At 44.2% G+C, this 20,440-nt stretch overlaps 1 protein-coding gene across 1 annotated transcript in view; it reads right to left on the bottom strand.

Annotated features, from left to right (window-relative positions):
- The window catches only part of LOC108792478 (lysyl oxidase homolog 2-like), an 81,931-nt gene that overhangs the window by 31,119 nt on the left and 30,372 nt on the right, over positions 1–20,440 (bottom strand). The window contains exons 2-3 of the mRNA XM_018563267.1: positions 11,100–11,469; positions 9,297–9,457 (exon numbers count right to left, since the gene is read on the bottom strand). Coding sequence (XP_018418769.1) covers positions 9,297–9,457; positions 11,100–11,436 — 498 coding nt within the window. The 5' untranslated portion in view covers positions 11,437–11,469. The remainder of the gene's footprint in view (positions 1–9,296; positions 9,458–11,099; positions 11,470–20,440) is intronic.

The raw sequence follows: 20,440 nt of genomic DNA, 5'->3' as shown, positions 1-20,440 counted from the left end.
CAAACTCGAACCCCCCCCCCCCCCCTTGTGTAAGCTCCAAGTTGTCCTCAGCCTTGTGTGAGCTTCAATTTGTCCTCAGCCTTTTGTAAGCTCCAAGTTGTCCTCAGACTTGTGTAAGCTCCAAGTTGTCCTCAGCCTTATGTAAGCTCAAAGTTGCCCCCAGCCTTGTGTGAGTTCTGAACTGGTCTCAGCCTTGTGTGAGCCCCAAGTTGTCCTCCGCCTTGTGTGAGCTCCATGTTTTCCTCAGCCCTGTATAAGTATAAGTCTATTTATGTTGTCCTTAGTCGTGTGCAAGCTCCAAGTTGCCCTTAGCCTTATGTTAGCTCCAAGTTGTCCTCAACCTTATGTGAGCTCAAAGTTGTCTTCAACCTTGTGTAAGCTCCAAGTTGTCTTCAGCCTTATGTAAGCTCCAAGTTGTCTTCAGCCTTATGTAAGCTCCAAGTTGCCCTCAACCTTGTGTAAGCTCCAAGTGTTCCTCAGCTTTCTGTAAGCTCCAAGTTGTCCTTAGCCTTGTGTAAACTCCAAATTGTCCTCAGCCTTGTGTACACTCCAAGTTGTCCTCAGCCTTTTGTGAGTATTAAAGTAGAACTGAAGTCAAAACTCAAGGGAGCAGTATAACCCCTGTCAGCCGTCATATGTGTCCTATTAGAGACATTTTCCTTTACTTTCTGTCGAAGAGTAACAACAAGTGAGAGGAAATCCCTTCAAGGAGAGGTAAAACCCTGGTGGTCAGCAGACTCACCAGAACTGGTGTCCCCATTGGAAGAGTTCCCATCGATTCCTGTTCTGATGATAATTCCTAATTTGGGGTTTCCACTTTTGCTTAAAAACATGACAGTGGGGAGTTGCTGTCATGATATTGTTGCTGTCAATGATTCCTAGGTCGCTTAAGGTGGAGAAGAGAAGCCTCTTGAGGCACTTTCTCATGGCCGCCAGGGCGGTTATCCCGCGCCATTGGCGCACATCGGTGGCCCCTACCTTTGCTGAATGGGCTGTGGAGATTGATCGTATAGCCGACCTAGAGGGCCTGTTGGCTGAGGAGCAGGATGCTAGAGATATATATGTTCTCACCTGGTCCGCATGGGTCAACTTCCGAGCATCGGATGGCTTCTTGGGGGCTATCTTTTCCTGAGCTACCGGTTCATTGGTTCTGTTGGGCCTCCTGGCGGGAGGGGGGGGGAATCGTTCCACCATTTGGTATGTACCTCTTTCTGTTTTTCTGGTTCCCTTCTCTTACTCTTTTTTCTTTTCCTTGTGACTCTCCTCCTTCTGGGGGAGCTACCTTAAAGGGTTTCTAAACCCTCTGTTTTTTTGCATATATCTACTGCTAGCATGCAGTAGATATATGAAAAAAGTTTTAAAACACGCTTTAAAAGCGGTTTAAACTTACCCATGTCTTCGCTGCGCGCTCCAGTCCGAGAATCCGAAACTGCTTGGGCGGCCGCAAAGCATCTTGGGGTGGGCGCATGCGCAGTTTGGATTTTCGGCCGGGAGACGAGGAGAGACGCAAGGTAAGTCTATGGACGCATGCACCCGCATGCAGACACCGTGGAACAGGAAGTGTCAGCAAGGACAGAGGAGTCAGCGCTGGATCGGAGAGCCGCCACAGCGCTGGAGAGAAGGTTGAAAAGGACAGGAAAGAAGAAGAAGATCGGATTAAGAGACATCATTTAAGGTAAGTGCTTTAATTAACATTGGGGGGAGGGGGGAAACAATTATCATTTAATGTCACTTTAATTTAAAAAAACACTAACACCAGTGATCTTATTAGCTATCATTGACTCTACCAATGACCACCGTTGTAAAGGGGACCTTCTCCAGTGATCACCAATGTAATAGAGCATGTCACTGACCAACAATGTACGTGAGCATGTCACAGACCATCAGTTGTATGAGGGCATATCTCCACTGACCACCAATGTAATGGGACACTACAATTTTCACTGTCTGCATTTCTTTTCTGGTCATTATTATTTGTTTCAATTTATTAATATTACAAAAAATAATTGTATTGTATAAAGCAGCCTTGGGTGTCAAATACACTAAGAAGGATACATTCCTTATTCTCTTATTCATTCTTATAATGCAACTTACTGCTCATGTACCTTGAGCTATAGATATAGTAATTATTAGCAAAGGTTCCTTGAGACTTGAAAGGTTTTTTTAAGGGCTCCCCCATGTGAAAAATTGAGAAAGGCTGGTATGTACCATGGAAACGTAATGTACCAGAAGCTTCATTTTCAGTATCCAGATAGCACCATCCAAGCACCAACACTTTAATAGCCACCTTTTCCAAAGCTACAGAGTGAGCCACACATTGAGTTCAATTTTCAACTAGCCAAACTTTGAGCTCCACCTTCACCCAGCCACACATTGAGCTTTACCCTCACCTAGCCATTCATTGAGCTCCATCTCCATCCATTGAACTCCTACTCAGTTCAGACACAAAGTGAGCTCCTTCACCATGCAGGCAAATGGGGAGCTCCAACTTCTTTCAGACACACAATAAGGTCCCCAAGTATCCAACTTTGCAGAGTACTCCGCCTTCTGCATTCGTGCACACTTAACCGGGTTACACAAGCAGCTCCTCCTCAGTCCAAGAACACCCTGGGAGCTCCTCCACTATTAAACAATATACAGTAGTCATATAAGGAACACAAGACGCACATTGGGAAATAACTTTTCTAGCTAGCAGACACACATTTAAAATCTTACCCCACTCCACCAGACCACAACGCACCCCTAAACCGCCACACAGCTTCATGGCGCATCTGTATAAAGGAAATAAATATATGTTCGAGAGTAATTATCAATTCCATCTCCTATGCTGGCAGATATGATCAGCTACATAGTGGAATTGCCACACACAGAAATAGAGAATAAAGGATTTACAAGTATTAAGATAGAAGACTCTGTAATTCTGGTGCTTCTGGGCTCATATGGCATGGTCCTGATAGCTAAATAGACATCGCCTTCTCATAGGAAGCACCAAACACAGAGAGACATACTACAAGTAACAAATACTGTAATAAGTCACAAGGAGAACCGGCTATAGGTAGCAAATGAAGGAGTACAGGCAGTCCCCGGGTTACATACGAGATAGGGACTTTAGGTTTGTACTTAAGTTGAATTTGTATGTAAGTCGGAACAGGTAAATTTTTTAAGTGTAACTCCAGCCAAAAAAACATTTTTTAGTTTTGGATAGCATAGGGAAGGGTCACGGTTCTTTTGCTCTCTGTTCCTGTTGTTGAGAAGATTATAATTTTGTATTTTAATGCTGGGAGCCATAGCCAGCCTGCTATTGGATATTTCAAATTGCAATAGCCAATAGCAGGCTGGCTATTGCATCTGCCCACTGCCTGCTGTCAATCAGCCGAGGAGGGACCTGAAGCAGAAAGGTCCCCCCATGCTGATTGACAGCAGACAGTGGGCGGGTGCAATAGCCAGCTTGCTATTGGCTATTGCATTTTACAATATCCCATAGCAGACTGGGTATGGCTCCCAGCCTGCAATGAAGAGTAGGCAGGGGGGCGGGGCAGAGGAGCCGCGGCGGACCAGGAGACCGGAGGATCGTCGTGACCGGGGAAGCCGACACATCGGCTGAAGCCGGCAGATCGGCACATCAGCGGAGGTACGTGGGGCATCGGCGGTATGCAGCGATCTGTGTCCCCGCAGCCTCCGCCAACACAGGTGCGGAGAGCAGCGGGGATTTGAAAGGACACAGGCCGCTGCAGCCACAGTTCTCCTAAATGTACCGGCGGCTGCCGGTACATTTAGGAGAACTGTGGACCCTGTTCGTAAGTACGGATTGTCCGTAAGTCGGACGTCCGTAACCCGGGGACTGCCTGTACTAACTACAAGCAGGAAAGCACACAACCCACAGAGGCTTATACAGAACACTTACTACTGGCAGGCATAGAGGAAAAAAACCTACTGCAGGCAGGCAAACACAGAGGGTGGAATTTCTCATAGCAATTGCGAGTGTTTGAACTTGCACGGAATATATGTGATGCACTTTGCAATGCAATTTTTCAGATTCATGTTGCTAGTGTAATGTTGTTCATAAATGAGGTTTAATAGACTCCAGGAAAGAAGACTTGTATTCCAGGCAAAAAGCTTTAAGTGACATTAAAGTAAAAAAAAAAATCCCCTCCCCCCTATGTTAATGTTAGCACTTACCTTAAATGATGTCTCTTATTCCGATCTTCTTCTTTTTTCCTGATGTTTTCATCTGTCCCTCCAGCGGTGCGGCAGCTCTCCGATCCAGCGCTCACTGCTCTGTCTCTCCGATCCAGCGCTGACTGCTCTGTCTCTCCGATCCAGCGGGGTCTGCATGCGGATGCACGCGTCCATACACTTACGTTGCGTCTCTGCTCGTCTCCCGGCCGAGAATCCGAACTGCGCATGCGCCCGCCCCAAGATGCTTTGCGGCCGCCCGAGCAGATTCGTTTTCTCGGGCGGGAGCGCGCAAAGAAAAATAGGTCATTTTAAACTGCTGTTTTAGCGGTTTTTTTTAAACTGTTTGCCTATACCTACTGCTTGATAGCTGTACATATATGCAAAAAAACGGGAGGGTTTAGAACCCATTTAACTGTCGCTTCTTGAAGAAGTGGTCATGGGGACTTCTTAAGTTGTGATTGTTTTGTTAGGTGATGCTCCAGTTTGAGACAGCCGCAGATGAAAACAGGTGCAGTTGGAAAAGTACTGCAAGCTCAAGTCAAAGCTCTGTTAAAAGACAGATTTGCACATTATCTAAGAGACTAAAACTGTCGCAATTGCTTTGATAAATTCCACAAAGTGCTTACTACCTATAGGCAAGCACAGAGCCCTTTACTACAGGCAGGCAAACACAGAGCACTTACTACAGGCAAGCACTCCTAGAGCTCTTACTACAGCACTTACTACAGGCAGGCAAACACAGAGCACTTACTACAGGCAAGCACTCCTAGAGCTCTTACTACAGCACTTACTACAGGCAGGCAAACACAGAGCACTTACTACAGGCAAGCACTCCTAGAGCTCTTACTACAGCACTTACTACAGGCAGGCAAACACAGAGCACTTACTACAGGCAAGCACTCCTAGAGCTCTTACTACAGCACTTACTATAGGCAGGAAAACACAGAGCACTTACTACAGGCAAGCACTCCTAGAGCTCTTACTACAGCACTTACTACAGGCAGGCAAACACAGAGCACTTACTACAGGCAAGCACTCCTAGAGCTCTTACTACAGCACTTACTATAGGCAAGCACTCCCAGAGCTCTTACTACAGGCAGGCACATACACAGAGCACTTACTACAGGCAGTCTCATACACAGTGCTTGGTACAGGCAGGCACACACAGAGCACTTACTACAGGCAGTCTCATACACAGTGCTTGGTACAGGCAGGCACACACGGAGCACTTTCTACAAGGAGTCACACACAAACACAGTGCTTACTGCAGGTAGACTTGTACAGAACTCTTACTACTGGCAGACAAAGAGGGAGTACCTACTGTAGACTGGCCAACACAGTGAACTTATTACAGGCAGGTGTACTTGTAAAACCTACTTATTACAGGCAGACCCATATGGAGCACTTAGTACAGGTAGACACAAAGGGAGAACCTACTACAGACAAGCACGTACAGCACTTACTACAGGCAGGCTCAAATGCAGTGCACGGTACAGGTAGGCAAAAAGGGAGTTCCTAATACATACACACCTATAGAGAGTTCTTAGTACAGGCTGGCACAGAGGAAGAACCTATTATAGGTAGACCCATACAGAGTACCTAGTACAGGCTGGCACAGGGAGAGTGAATATTAATGGTAGGCACATACAGAGTACCTAGTACAGGTTGGCACAGAGGGAGAACCTATTATAGGTAGGCCCATACAGAATACCTAGTACAGGCTGGGACAGAGGGAGGCCCTATTACTGTAGACCCATACAGAGTACCTAGTACAGGCTGGCACAGAGGGAGAACCTGTTAAAGGTAGGCCCATACAGAGTACCTAGTACAGGCTGGCTCAGAGAGAGAACACCTATTACAGGTAGGCCCATACAGAGTACCTAGTACAGGCTGGCTCAGAGGGAGAACACCTATTACAGGTAGGCCCATACAGAGTACCTAGTACAGGTTGCACAGAGGGAGACCCTATTACTGGTAGGCCCATACAGAATACCTAGTACAGGCTGGCACAGAGGGAGAACCTATTACAGGTAGGCCCATACAGAGTACCTAGTACAGGCTGGCAAAGAGGGAGAACATATTATAGGTAGGTCCATACAGAGTACCTAGTAAAGGCTGGCACAGAGAGAGAACCTATTACAGGCTGGCCCATATAGATTACTTAGTACACAGTGGCACAGAAGGAGTACCTACTATAGGCAGGTCCATATAGAGTACTTAGTACAGTCTGGCAGAGAGGGAGTACCTACTACAGGCAGGCCCATACAGAGTACTTAGTGCATGCCAGCACAGAGGGAGTACCTACTACAGGCTGGTCCATATAGAGTACTTAGTACAGTCCGGCAGAGAGGAAGTACCTACTACATGAAGGCCCCGTACTGACTACTTACTACAGGCAGATATATAAGGAGCATCTACAAAGCAAAGGCACATATGATCCTACTACAACTGTAATCCATATATTGTATTATAAATTGTCTGATTTCCTAAACTGACTAAATGATATCTTAAATAGTTTGAGGTAGCCCTATTAGCAAACACATGGGATGGGGTGAACCTTGGTTCTAAATATATTCACACACACATACACCCTCTGTGTACTCTGAGCAAACACATTTCATGCAGAAGAGACACTGAACTTGTGACCCAGACACATTGCGGGACATCCAGACCAACCACTGTGGGCTCAGATGCCGAGTACAGCCTGGGCATGGTCAGTAAACACAGCTGAGACTGCACTGGCATGGCCACACCTAGAGCAAATCTCACATCATGGTAAAACTGTTCAGGATAACATCATGGAGGAATGTCAGGGGAATTATGGGTGCAAGCCTAACATGGGAGTAGACTGCTGAAAGGAGCGCAGTGTCTGTCACGTCACATTGTATATATACAGCACAATGCAGCACTCTGTACTCCGTCTCAGCTGTGTTATAATATGTGTACTGTTCACTAGGTGTGATTGCCCTGCGCTGAATGGAAATGTAGGAGAAGAGTAAACACAGACCCATGCAATGCAGCCTCTGACAGCTCACTTAATATGCTGTATATAGCCACACAGAGGGGACCTGTCATGCAGCACATGTGTGTCCTATGAATGATGCTGGGCATGTTCACTCAAGCCCAACACTTCCTTTATATAATGCTTCCATTGTGTAGATGTGGGTGTATAAGAGAGATAAAACAAAAATGAAATGTTCAGGTTGGTATATGAGACCATGCATGGACAGGCAGATGTTTGATGGATAGGGAGTCATCTGTCTGCCATTTACTGCACCGGGACCCAACACTGTTTATTGTGCAACTCGTGTGACCATGTAAAGCAGCAACTGGTTCAGATAATGTGCGGGATAGTATATGGCAGATAGATATACACTGAGTGGCCAGATTATTATGACCACCTGACGTTTGTAGGCAAATTAGCTATAATTTTGCGCTGAAGTTGCTAGAGGGCCAGACCATTATAAATAGGGAAGCAGGTTGTTTACCACGGCAGTAGAAGTGATTTTTTTCTGAAGATACGGGGAAACAACGCGATTTAACAGCCTTTGAGCGTGGGATGATTGTTGGCGCTCGGAGCCATGGAGCGAGTATCAGCAAAACAGCAGAATTCGGTAAATGTTCAAGAGCAGCTGTTGTTAAAGTGTTTAAAGACTGGACTGTCAGCCGAAAATCTGGGTCTGAACGTGCGAATTGTGGCAGTCAGCGACTTGTCAATGTTAGGGCAGAACGGAGAGTGGCAAGACTGGTACAAGACAACAGAAGGGCAACAGGGCAGTGTCAGATTCCTCGCATCACCTTTCAGCATCTTGTGGAGTCACGAGGCGGCCCAACGAAGTACTGATGGGCTGGTCATAATAATCTGGCCACTCAGCGTATACTGTAAATATATATATACACCAGCATTTACAAATACTTACATATATACAATATTTGTATAGACTGGAATATGGAATCGATGTCTGGACTGTGTGTACAGACTGGATTTTATTGCTGGTTTTTAGTCTGGGAAGTCAGGAGATGACACATTTGGTGTGATACTTGATACACCAAGCTGGTGATTAATGGAAATGGTGACATTACTGTGGGCAGCCCAGTCCAGCCTCGTCCTCAATAGACTCAGAGCAAACCCTTCAGTTCCTCAGGACCCACCAGGACACTTGCTGTTCTTAAAGTGCCAATATATGAATGTTATAGAAGGCATTAAAGGACCTGGAGCTGGAAGAAATGACAGTACTTCTGCTGGACCAGCACCAAAGATCTTGTAATGTTCAATAATCTACAGCAACCAATCCAATAATTGTCCTCTATGATATTTACAGGTATGGCTTATGTCTTCTGTTGTAGTAGTGATATAAAACATTGACAACATCATTGGGTATAATTCCTCATGGGCACAATTCCATGCACTCTGACCATCAATGGGGCACAATTTTTCACTGATACTAACAATGGGGCACTATTCCTCTTATTGATACAAGCATGGGGCACTATTCCTCTCATTGATATCAAAGATGGGGCACTATTCCTCTCATTGATATCAAAGATGGGGCACTATTCCTTTCATTGATACCAAGGATGGGGAACTATTCCTTTCATTGACACCAAGGGTGGGGCACTATTCCTCTCATTAATACCAAGGATGGGGCATTATTCCTCTCATTGACACCAAGGATGGGGCATTATTCCTTTCATTGATAACAAGGTTGGGGCACTATTCCTTTCATTGATAGCAAGGATGGGACACTATTCCTTTAATTGATACCAAGGATGGGGCACTATTACTTTCTCTGATACCAAGGATGGGGCACTATTCCTTTCATTGATACCAAGGATGGGGCACTATTCCTTTCTCTGATACCAAGTATGGGGCACTATTCCTTTCATTGATAGCAAGGATGGGGCACTATTCCTTTCATTGATACCAAGGATGGGGCATTATTCCTTTCTCTGATACCAAGTATGGGGCACCAGTCCTCTCATTGATACCAAGGATGGGCCACTATTCCTTTATTCTAAGAATTAGAACTGAATTAAATATTATGAAAATATGTCATCTCTCCACCCACAATTCCTAGGTGTGGGTATCCAACAGTTCTCACCTCCAGCCGCTCCACCAAAGCATTATCATATTTGAACCCAGGGATCCTGCGGTCGCTGCACTGAATGCCGACATCCTCACTGTGCTTGCAGTCCGAAACCCCCCATCCATTAGAGCTGCAGGAGGAAATGCTGTTCTCTCTGCCGGTACAGTGCACATTGTCCATCCAGATTGGACCTGAGGGAAATAGAAAAAGGGGGACAATCATCAAAGGTTACCACAATGATATGTCATGGTGAATTGCACTGTTGCCCAGCTTTGTTTTGCTTGAGACCCCAATGATATTATGCAACATACAGTAGCCTGTAGTAACCAATTTCAGTTTGCAGTAGGCAGATTATTTCACATTACTTTCTATGCACTATCGCAGTGGTATCCAAACTAGAGCCCTGTGCTTGCCTTTATCTGGCCCTTGGGTTACTATTCTTCTCACTGACACAATGGGACACTATTACTTCCAGTGACACAAACAATGGGGCATAATTCCTCCAAGTGACAACATTGATTGACATTATGCATCCCTTTGACACTAACAATGGGGACATTGCCTCCCATTCTGACAATCAATAGGGCACAATTTTCCCACGATGGGGCATAGTTCCTCTTACTGATACTAACTATGGGGCAATATTCTTCTCATTGATACCAATTATGGGGCACTATTCCTCCCACTGACACCAACAGTGGGCCATTATCCCTCCTTCAAATGACCACACAAGCTAGGTATCTTTTTATTGTTACTGACGACCAACCCTGGGGCATTTTCTATTTCCACTGACCCCCAAGCTTGAGGCATCTTCTACTCCCACTGGCCACCTCCTGCCCTCCTGAGGTCTGGAGGACACTGAACTGGTCCTTTGTTTAAAACGTTTGGGGACCCCTGCACTAACAAATCTTTTACTATAGTGCATTGATGTCAATGTTCTTTTCTACCTTGACCCCATCATAGTGGGTTATTTTCATATTTATCTTTTAGAATTGTGCCCCTCCCCAGCACTCTGTGACTGGACAGTGTAAGGAGAAGCATATCTGTCACTTTGTTCTATCAGCATGTTCCTTGCACTGCAGCATGCCTGATTGGCTCTTTGTACTGCTTCTCCCTCCCCTCGCTGAGCTCTGCTGTAGTCTAGAAAGTAAGATGCTGGAACCATGTTTAAGGAAGGTACTTAAACTGCTTGCATTAAGAAATATTTGAATACATATGCGCATAATTAGATATGTAGTGGGTGAGTCGGAATTGCATACGCAAGTTTGACCGGATCTGGGGGGATGGGTGGAGGCTAGGGGCTCACACTAAGGAGTCCTGATGTGGGGGATCCCCTCCCATCCGAGCCCTCTAGTAATTAGGGAGATCTTGGGCTGAGATGGGAGTTGTTGACACTGTGGATCCATGTTGTTTGCTGTAAATCCCACTACTGGCCCCGTAGCCTACACTGTGCCTTTGCTGGGCTGCTAAGATACTTCTCTTTTTCCCTCGTGGATTCCTGCAATGACCCCACCCCCACCCCCCGTAACTACGAAGCCTGCAATGGCCCATCCGTGAGTTCAAATATCTCTTGCCTATGGTACCTGTGATCCACACTGTTTTATGTTTCTATGTATTTTTCTTTTTTCTGTATTAATTCTGTATGTACTTGTGTCTATTTGCTTTTTCCTTTTATGTTGATTTTAATTTTCTGTTTTGGTACTAAAACAATAAAAACGTACCTGTTAAAAAAATATATGTAGTGGGGAAACTAGGCAAAAGTATGACCTTCCTGCACCATGCATGCACATACACTGTAAGTATACCGCCATGTGGTATTTCAGACTTACTCACCATCTCCCTTGCCATACTTGGAGCTGGGTGCCCATGATAATGCCTCCACGAAGCCAAGTTCTCTACAGATCACATGAGCGGCATGGATGGAGAAGTCGTCATCACACACGGTGCCCCACTCTCCATTATAGTAAACTTCCACTCTCCCTTCAGAGTGCTTGCGTTTCTCGCCTGCTAGACGGACGTGGACTTTCTGGGCAGGCTTGGGTGGTTGTGTTGGCTGTGGAGCGGGTGCCTGTTGCTCGTAATATTCAGGATAATATTGCCAGTGCTCATATTGCCCCAATGCGGGTACAGATAGGGTAAGGAAGATGAGGAACACCGGCACCACCAACATGGTTCAGGAAAGTCTCCAACTCTGATTTCATGCCTAGAACAACAGAGAGCAGCAATGTTACAATGAATATTTGTGCTACATTTTCACATTTCAGGGAATGTTTAGGCAACAAGTAAAAAAACAATTCAGCGACCTACTAATGCAACTGTGCTAAAGGTAGACAATTCACTCAGATAACTTCAACATGAGCTTTGTGTAAAAACATTATGTAAAACATATTGGCCACTAGGTGGCAATGTTCTGTTCATATCCTCTCGCATGGTCTTGGCTGCTGGTGCACAGTTGCCACAGCTTACTTCAAAGGAGAATGAAATGCTGACAGAGCAGGTGTACATCTGGTTCAGTGTACATGGCCCCATGTGTGATACACTCGCCTATAGGAGAATTTATACAGCCTCCTATAAAATGTTTCAGAATTCAGAACAGACTGTCCATGTCCACCAATTAGATTGCCTCTTACATGCATCTTGTGCAGGACACAAAATAAAAAAAGTAGCATCAGGTCCGTTAGGAAGAAGTAGATATTTTCACGTATAAAGCGGTAAAAAACGGTACGTGAGTTTTGGGAATTTTAAATATGGAGCTATAAGGGCAAGTTGATGAGATGATGAATACTATACTCAAACTAAAAGCACAGACAGTGGTATATAGTGGGAAAGTAGGTTATGAAAACTGATGCAAGGGTGAAAAACCAAATTGTTACACCTTTGCAACATGAAAGTGTTTGAAACATTTTTGTGCTACAACATGCAAAAAAAATATTTGGGGATAGATAGTTTTTTGGATAGAGTAGGGAAATGTTAACATTTTTGCCAGATTTACATCTCTGTCTGTGACCCCATTAGGGAGGTTTACCTTCAGTTCCTGTCTCTGTGACATGACAAGAAAAGAAATGGGAGGAGCGGTTGCTATCTGGACCGGAAGGCATGAACAGCAGTAAATGGGTTATCATGTGTCTGAAATGCAAAGATTTAAGTTCCTGTTCTGACAATCCCAAATAGGGACACAGACAGGAATTAAAAACCTGGCAGGGGAACCCTTGAAATACTTTTCAGGTCTTTAGGAACCCCTGCTAAAATTAATTCAACGGGTTCAGTAGGGAGAATACTCCTTACAATGGTGCTCAGAATGCCGCCTTTACAGACATATCTGTAAAAATTAAGTCAAGGCAACTGGACTTGCTGTATTTTTCTTGAAGACGTTTCACTGGTCAGCCAACCAGCTTTGTAAGTTCAGAATTTCTGAATTGAAAAAGCTGGTTGGATGACCAGTGAAACGTCTTCAAGAAAAATACAGCAAGTTCAGTTGCCTTGACTTAATTTTTACAGATATACCATGACCTGGATGAATGAGAACCTTCACAGACACCTTTACAGACAGCTAGAAAGATCATTGGTGTCATGGCACTGGCAGGCACCATCAGATAAAAGGTCAATCAGCTACTGCTCAAGGAACCCTTAGCAATCTCTGGAGGATTCCATGGTCAAAAATGTCTGCTCTAACCCTTTGCAGCTTTATGCTAAATTAAATAAAAAGTTTTTGGCTTTGTTAAGCAACTACGCAATAGCGTGCAGTAAACCGGACAACCAACCAGATTTAATCTATCATCAGTTTGAAGCACTACAAACAATTAACTCTGACCTCTGATTGGTTGCAGTGGATTATCACACCTTGAATTTTCTGTTATCCTTTAAGAGGAACTTCACACTGCCCCCAAAAATATGGTTCATGTGCGCTTTACCTTTCATGTTTCTTTTGTGTTGCATAAATACTTACAAGCCCAGTGGATCTAGAGTTATCCTCTTCTCTCACACTTCTCACCTACTCCAGGTCCTGTGGTGTGCCGCCATCTTTTTATATGTCATCAGGAGAGAGCTGTAAAGAACCAGGAAGAGACAGCCCGTTCCCAATGATATACAAGAGGAATACGGAGAAGGAGAGCAGTGCAAGAGAAGAGGACAACCTTGGATCCATTGGGGTTGGGCCTGGTGATGCATCCAATGCATCATCCCAGCTGTGGCAGAGCTGATGTCTCCAGGGATATGTGACATTGGTATCTCAAAAGGCTACAAGGGGAGGTGGTAATGGGTGGAAGATGAGTAAAAGAAATAAAAGGTAAATGTAACCTTTAAAAAATAGTCTACTTTTTTATGTCCTGGAGAACGGAGGACTGGGACGGTGGAATGTGTAATTTTTTAATGAAGGTTTGCTTTAAGTACATGCCTGTCTATGGGCCTTGCTGCATCTGACCGTCTTAAGATATAACTCAGTCCAATCGTAGTTCTGGGGGTTTTTTCTGTTTTTATAACTGTACTCTGCTTTGAGCTCCCAGGCACAGCTCTCCTGAGCTTAAAATCTAATTTTAGTGTCTAGGACAAAGACATATTGTATGGATGCTGTGAAGTAGTCTTCTCAACTGCTGACCCATGTAAGGTCCCTTCAGTGGCCCTTAACCACCGTGAGAACCCACTTATCCTCCCCAGGGTGACCTCACGCTTTAATTAGTTCCAGCCACCACCATGTTTTCTCATACATACAGACAGTGCCGAACTATCCACAGAGCATAGGAAACCGAAGACTTATTGACTTATTACTAGCACTCATGGATGTCTAACATTGTGTCTACAGCAACCTGGATATTATTGCTTTGCATATATTCCATGAACTGCACAAACATCTGAACAGTTCAGTAGTGTGATCATTATGTGTAGGTGGAAGTCCACATCCTCTTGTAAAACAAACTTTTCCTCTAGCCCCTTCCCCCAGTCTTGTACAGAAGCTGCCCCCTCCCTGTCTCACTCTCCCAGACTCCTCTGGATGGGAGGGGGGGTATTCTGAGTCTGAATATTTCCAACATGAAATCATGCTAAAGATGACCTCACTGGAACAGGGGGATACCCCAGATCTGGAGGATATTTGCTGAGCCGGTAGACTGTATAGCACGTAGGTTCCGTAGCAGCAGACGTCCGCTGCCATAGAGACATTGCACAAATTCAGCATGGGTATAATAAAGCACATTGTTCTGTCGGAGCCCCCTGGTAACATTCACACCAACGCATGGAACCTTTTCCAGACCTTCTGAAAAAAACATACTAAAGCAGCTTGTGGTCTGATGTCATAGAACATTTCCCTTTGCACCCTTGACTTCCTGCAGAACAATAACCATTCTTTACGTTGCTGGCCACACATGGCGCTCTACTGGTGGCCCAAGCTGGTGTACAGGATAGAATGTTCGGCCTGTACATGTAAGCAGAATATGTTCAGTTGTATCATGCATGACACCAAAACGGAATGAGGTCTCATTTGACATGAACAGAAGGGGCTCTAACTGAAGACATTTTAAATTCCATTCTTTGTTTGACGGGTAAGTATCCACAAACCTCCATAAGACGAAGAAAACACGGCCCCATTATTATTATTATTATTAACCTAAGACTTTTGCTAAAAGAAATGCTGTTTCCAATACACATAATTGCCAGGTACATATGAAAGAAAAAAATAAATCTTGGCTCCTGTAAGTGTCTATTGCTCCTTCTCAGCAGGGCCGTTCCTTTAATGAGGCAGCCGGTTTAGCAACCTGTGATGCTCTGGCTGGCGTCCTGCCCAGCTCCTGGCAACTAATGATGTCACTGGTTGCCAGGAGCTGAGCGGGATGCCGCCCCAGTAACATGCACCACCAGAATCGCACCACCACACATCCCCCCCTGGCCTCAGGCGATAAGTCTAGGGACACCCCTGCTCCTCAGCATTTCATATTCTGGATAGATCTAAACCATGTGAAGAGGAAAGCTTAGCAGTGAGAGTCTGCCGCTGTAGATCTGCCCATACATGTTACAATCTGAAAGTACAATCTCCATATAATCTCCTTTAGATTTACCAAAGCCATGTAATACGAGGGCCTACCTCAAGAATTACATTTGTATCCAGTCAGGAATGTATGTATGTATGTATGTATGTAGATCTAAGCAAGATCTATACATGTTAAAATACATTTTAAAATGTATGGACAATTTAAGTCAGCATAATGTAGTAAATGGGAAAGTGCATAAGCATGGGGTCTAGTTATAAACAATTCACAGAACCATTCACCTTTAGAATATCTGCGAATGTTCCTTTTGTAAGAATAGAGGCAAAAAAGATTGTTCTTAGTATATTATCCCTTTGGGTCAATTGTAATGTAATGAAATAATGCATTTTAGCCACTAGGTGGGGCAAAGGAACATGAGAAATATGTATTTATTTCCTATGCTCCTCAGCTCCATCTACTGGCCATAATGTGTAATTACATTTCATTTGACCCAAAAATAAACTATACCAAGAACGTTTAAGCTCCTTTTTTTATTGCATTGTCCTGCTCTTTATTTAGAATGGAGCTCCTCATAAATCATGCCACATTTTTGTGTTATCTATCAGTAGCCAGTCTGGGGCCCCAGGCTATCCAGGGACTCTTACTTTCCAGTTAGGTATATTCTGGATCTTAGAGAGTTTTACATGCCTGGGAGATGTGAGGTGGGGGGTGGTGGGGGAACACCGCTGTGCAGAACGTATGTACATAATGTACCGAGATTTTATCGTCGTTTGGAAATATTTACAAACCAATAAATGAAACGGCACCTTGCAAGCACACCCAACGCCAGCTGTAAAATTGCTCAAGCATGTAACTCGTCATCTCATAAAACATAAAGTGTCTCAAAATGGGAGATATGATGACACACAGCAGACATTGACTATGCAACTGCAATACTGCTTTTGCAGACACAGATTGGCTACTGTATATAACCACCAGCAGCTGCTCCGTGTTGATTATAACAGGCTGGGCAATACAATGTACCAAAATTACTACATGCTAAGTCTTACTCATATGAATCATTGTTCTTTCCATGACTCCCGGCCATCAAACTATGGCTGATTTTGCAGACTGTGGGTGTGATTTTGACCAATTATGGTCATATCTTGATAAGTGTGGGTGGGTTGTGGGATCATTTTTTTGATAATAAAATACTGAAAGCTGATTATTAAATAAGCCCCAAGATTACATCATGGTTGTGGTGTGCCGTTCAACGGTTGCACTCGATGTTACAAACTGGCGCAACTACCTCTAAGGCTTAATTAACAGAACAGTGTGAACATAAAAGTGTAGAACCTACTGAAATAAAGTATATGAATAGCCCATTCAGTGTAAAACTCCAAGAACAAATTGGGTGGGCCCAGTTGGTTGCCCATGGATTGGCGCCAGGAAATGAAAATTACGGGTAAGTATGGTAGAATTTTCCATTTTCCTGATGCCAATATGGCAGCATACATGTAGTAGATCAATAACTAGCCACCAACGAGGGAACAATCAAACAGGTTCTCTTCATAAGGAACGTGAAGAAGCTATGGTCTTCCTGCCAAAATCAGGAGTGAAGACTACTGGCTCCTCTAGAAATGTTGAAGGAACATGCCCCAAGAGGACTAGCTGGCTCTCCTGCCTATTGACTCCATTGGCAACCATGTGTGATTACGTAGGGTGATCGGGGCGTGGTCCGACCACGTAATGTTATGGAAAGACGATTTCGCTATTCTCTGGAGGAGGGGCAAGGACACCAAGAACATGTCTATACGGGAATAAGAATTGTGTACCAAGGAGTGAAAAATAAAATCCCTTTCCTTGGCATGGTGGCAACGCCAAACATCGTAACGATTTTCTCTTGCCAGAAATGGATATAGGGAAGTAGAGGGGGTTGGATGCCATCATTGATCTAGGTGCATGGAATGGGAATCCAAAGGCAATCAATGGTGGGGACAGGCCACGCTGGAAGCACAAAGCTGGACAGGAAGCTGGGGCAGTCATGGTGATTCCGGTCATGCCAAGCTGGCCGTCATGGCGATTCAGGTCATGCCAATGTTATCCAATATTACCAGGAATTGGTTTTCCAGCTGAGATTATGCCACCATTTCCTTAAAAGACTTTGGTGAAATACGACTTTGTAGAGAAGACAATAGATATTGGGGGCATGTAAAGCCCCCAAAATGTTGTTGATAAGGAAAACATTTATTGATACGCTTTAATTTAAATTATGCCATGACCGGGACATAAATCTTTCAAATCTGGGACTTTCTCTGATTATTAGAATAGAAAATGGAAGGCTTCCATTGGAAGCTGTTTTCTGAAAACACCATCTGCAGATGTTCAGGAAATAAGGGGCCAATGAGGGATTATTTCTGGGCTTTTAATCACGACGTGCTTCTGTATCCGTCAATGGGATGACTCAACTGGCTGATGTTCTGCAGACCTCTAGAGCTCTAAAACTAATAATTGGCTAATTATTTTCGCAGCAGGTAAAGAAAGAGAGGAACTGAATTTGAATTATTCATGTCTATGGGTGCACAGACTGAGCTCTAACATATTTAGGTAGAATTATACTTCCAAAAGAAAATCTCAGATATAACTATCCAATCTATTTTGCAACTCAGTATGATTAAAACAAATTGCCTTTTGTTTCCAAATGCAGCCAGCTGTTACTTTGCTAACAAAAATTAATTCTTATTTTCCTTGCCACCTTGGCAACAGTTGTCAGTTTGTTGGCAAAGGTTCCCAGAATCCTTATCTTCCTCTTCCTGTAACTGGCCTCTACCAGTAGAGCTTACCATTAAATAACAGGAAGACTGGATTACAGCCCTGTAAGAGCTTTTAGGTTTGCTACACAAGGAGTTTCATCTTTGGTGAGCTACTTGCATGGCCAAAAGAATTTTAGGGCAAATTTTTACTTACTACAAAACACAGACTGATCATTGAATATTATTATTATTATACAGGATTTATATAGCGCCAACAGTTTGAGCAGTTTGGGGAAGGTGCACGGGCAGGAGGAAATTTCATGAGCTCAGTTTTTGAAAGGTTGAGTTTTAAGAAGTGTTGCGACATCCAGACGGATATGTCAGTTAGTAGATTAGTGACACGCAAGGACACGGAGGGGGTGAGTTGTGGAGTAGAAAGATAGATTTGAGTGTCATCGGCATCAGGGCCGGTCTTAGGGGTGTGCTATGGAGAAGAGGAGGGGTCCAAGGACAGAGCCTTGGGGGAACCCTACAGAAAGAGGAAGAGGAGAAGAGGAGTCAGGTTGTAGGTGACACTAAAGGAGCGCTTAGATAGGTAAGAGGAGAACCATGAGAGAGCCGAGTCTTGTAGGCCAAGCGAGCTGCGGTATAGTGTGGCAAATATAGTACCAGAAGTTTCCATTTAGTATTAATTTCGAAAGATCTCAGCACCAGCACTGAATTGACCTGTCTCAATATGCACTGAACAGAAGCAGGTAAGGTAATGGCCTGCAAAATGTGAGCTGAAAACCTTGCAACACATACAGTATATTTAGATTTTCAGTGCAAAGTGAAATCCTCTTTAAAGCTCAATCATCAACCCTCTTATACCCTCCTTGACCACATTCCACCAATGCTCCGGGATTCAACCCTGTGTAAGCTCTATGTTGGACGGTGTCTGAGCTTACACAGGGTTTAGGATGTCCTAATCCTCCTCACTTGACAGTATTTGGGCTTGGCAATTGACTAATAGACCCAAGTACTGCATCATGGAAGGACGCATGCTTCCCTATACCCAGAAGCACCAGGTATTTTGCAATGGTTCCAATGGTGCAGCAAAGCTCGCCTTCCCTGAACAAAGAAAGTGCAGGGAAGGCGGGTATAAATGGGTTTGGGGTGAGCTCTAATGAGACTCTAACCTGGAAGAGATTCTATTCCTCAACTGGAATTAGTGTTCATGCTGAACCACTCATAGGCCGGCTCTACCTGAACAACTCCCTTTATAGATAAGCATTTCATAGTTTCACATATTATATTAGGTATAGGATTGGGGTTGGTGGAAAAACACTTAGGCCTTCTTAGACTTTTGTTCCCCCTGCAGTGGAAGTCTACCCTAGAATTGTTCTATGTACATAACATAGCCATATAAAACATGTACCTTGACAAATGCATGGCACCACGTTTGACTTCTGTCCACATTCTGGTTGTCCAGCAGTCAGGATTGGAAACTGCCAGCCATTAACCAACAACACCATGCAAGTCATTGTGTCACTGGTAAATGGTTGTCAGGTTCCAATACTGATTGCTGGACAACCAGAAGTCAAAAATGGCACTATGCATTTATCAAGGTACCTGTTCTATAAAGCTGTTCAAAGTTTTTAGAGTAATTCTAGGGTGTGCTTCCACTTTAATAAACTCAAGCTTTTTTCCTACATTGTGCACTGGAGTTGCCATAGTTGAACGACTTCAATTTACATAGAGACAGATTACTCGTATTCTGATATGAGTTCAGGCAGAGGTCTGCGCAGACAGAGCTGGGGTGGAAGAAGAGTGCTGACATCACACACCATCAGATCATCATATCAAGAACTCTGATTTATGACTGTTATTGTCTTAAAGCCAAGTTGCAATCAACATCATGGTGTGGATGGGGTCGGGCTCTTTACCCCGGAACAAAGTATGTGTAAGGTTTTTAAACACTTGATTTAATTTACAAAGTCAAGAGGAAATGTAGATTGTACTGATTAAATGTTATTTTTTTTAAATGTCAGCTCACTGGTTAGCACATCTGCTTTGCAGCACTGAGGTCCCCAGGTTTGGCCAGGACACTATCTGCATCGAGTTTGGATGTTCTACCTGTGCTTGCATGGGTTTCTTCCCACAGTCTAAAGACATGCTGGTAGGTTCACTTGTTGCTGTGTAAGTTGGCCCTAGTATGTATGGATGTGAGATAGGAGATTGTAAGCTCCTTGAAGGCATGAACTAATGTGCATGAATAGCATGTAAAGCGCTGGGTAAATTGATGTCGCTAAATACCTGTGGCTGGTGTCCCATCCAGCTCCTGGCAACCAATGTTGTCAGTGAGCTGGGCACGATGCTGGACAGAGCCGCTGGACCCAGAGATAATGAGCATCCAGCAGACCACCACTACCCCCCCCTCACCAGAGCAACCATTCACTGACAGCACCCTTAAACCCACCCCCCC

This window comes from Nanorana parkeri, unplaced genomic scaffold (assembly GCF_000935625.1).
Source record: "Nanorana parkeri isolate BGI_ZX_2015 unplaced genomic scaffold, ASM93562v1 scaffold646, whole genome shotgun sequence".
Classification (NCBI taxonomy): domain Eukaryota; kingdom Metazoa; phylum Chordata; class Amphibia; order Anura; family Dicroglossidae; genus Nanorana; species Nanorana parkeri.
Note: the sequence above shows the minus strand (reverse complement) of the source record. Positions and strands in the feature narration are given on the sequence as shown.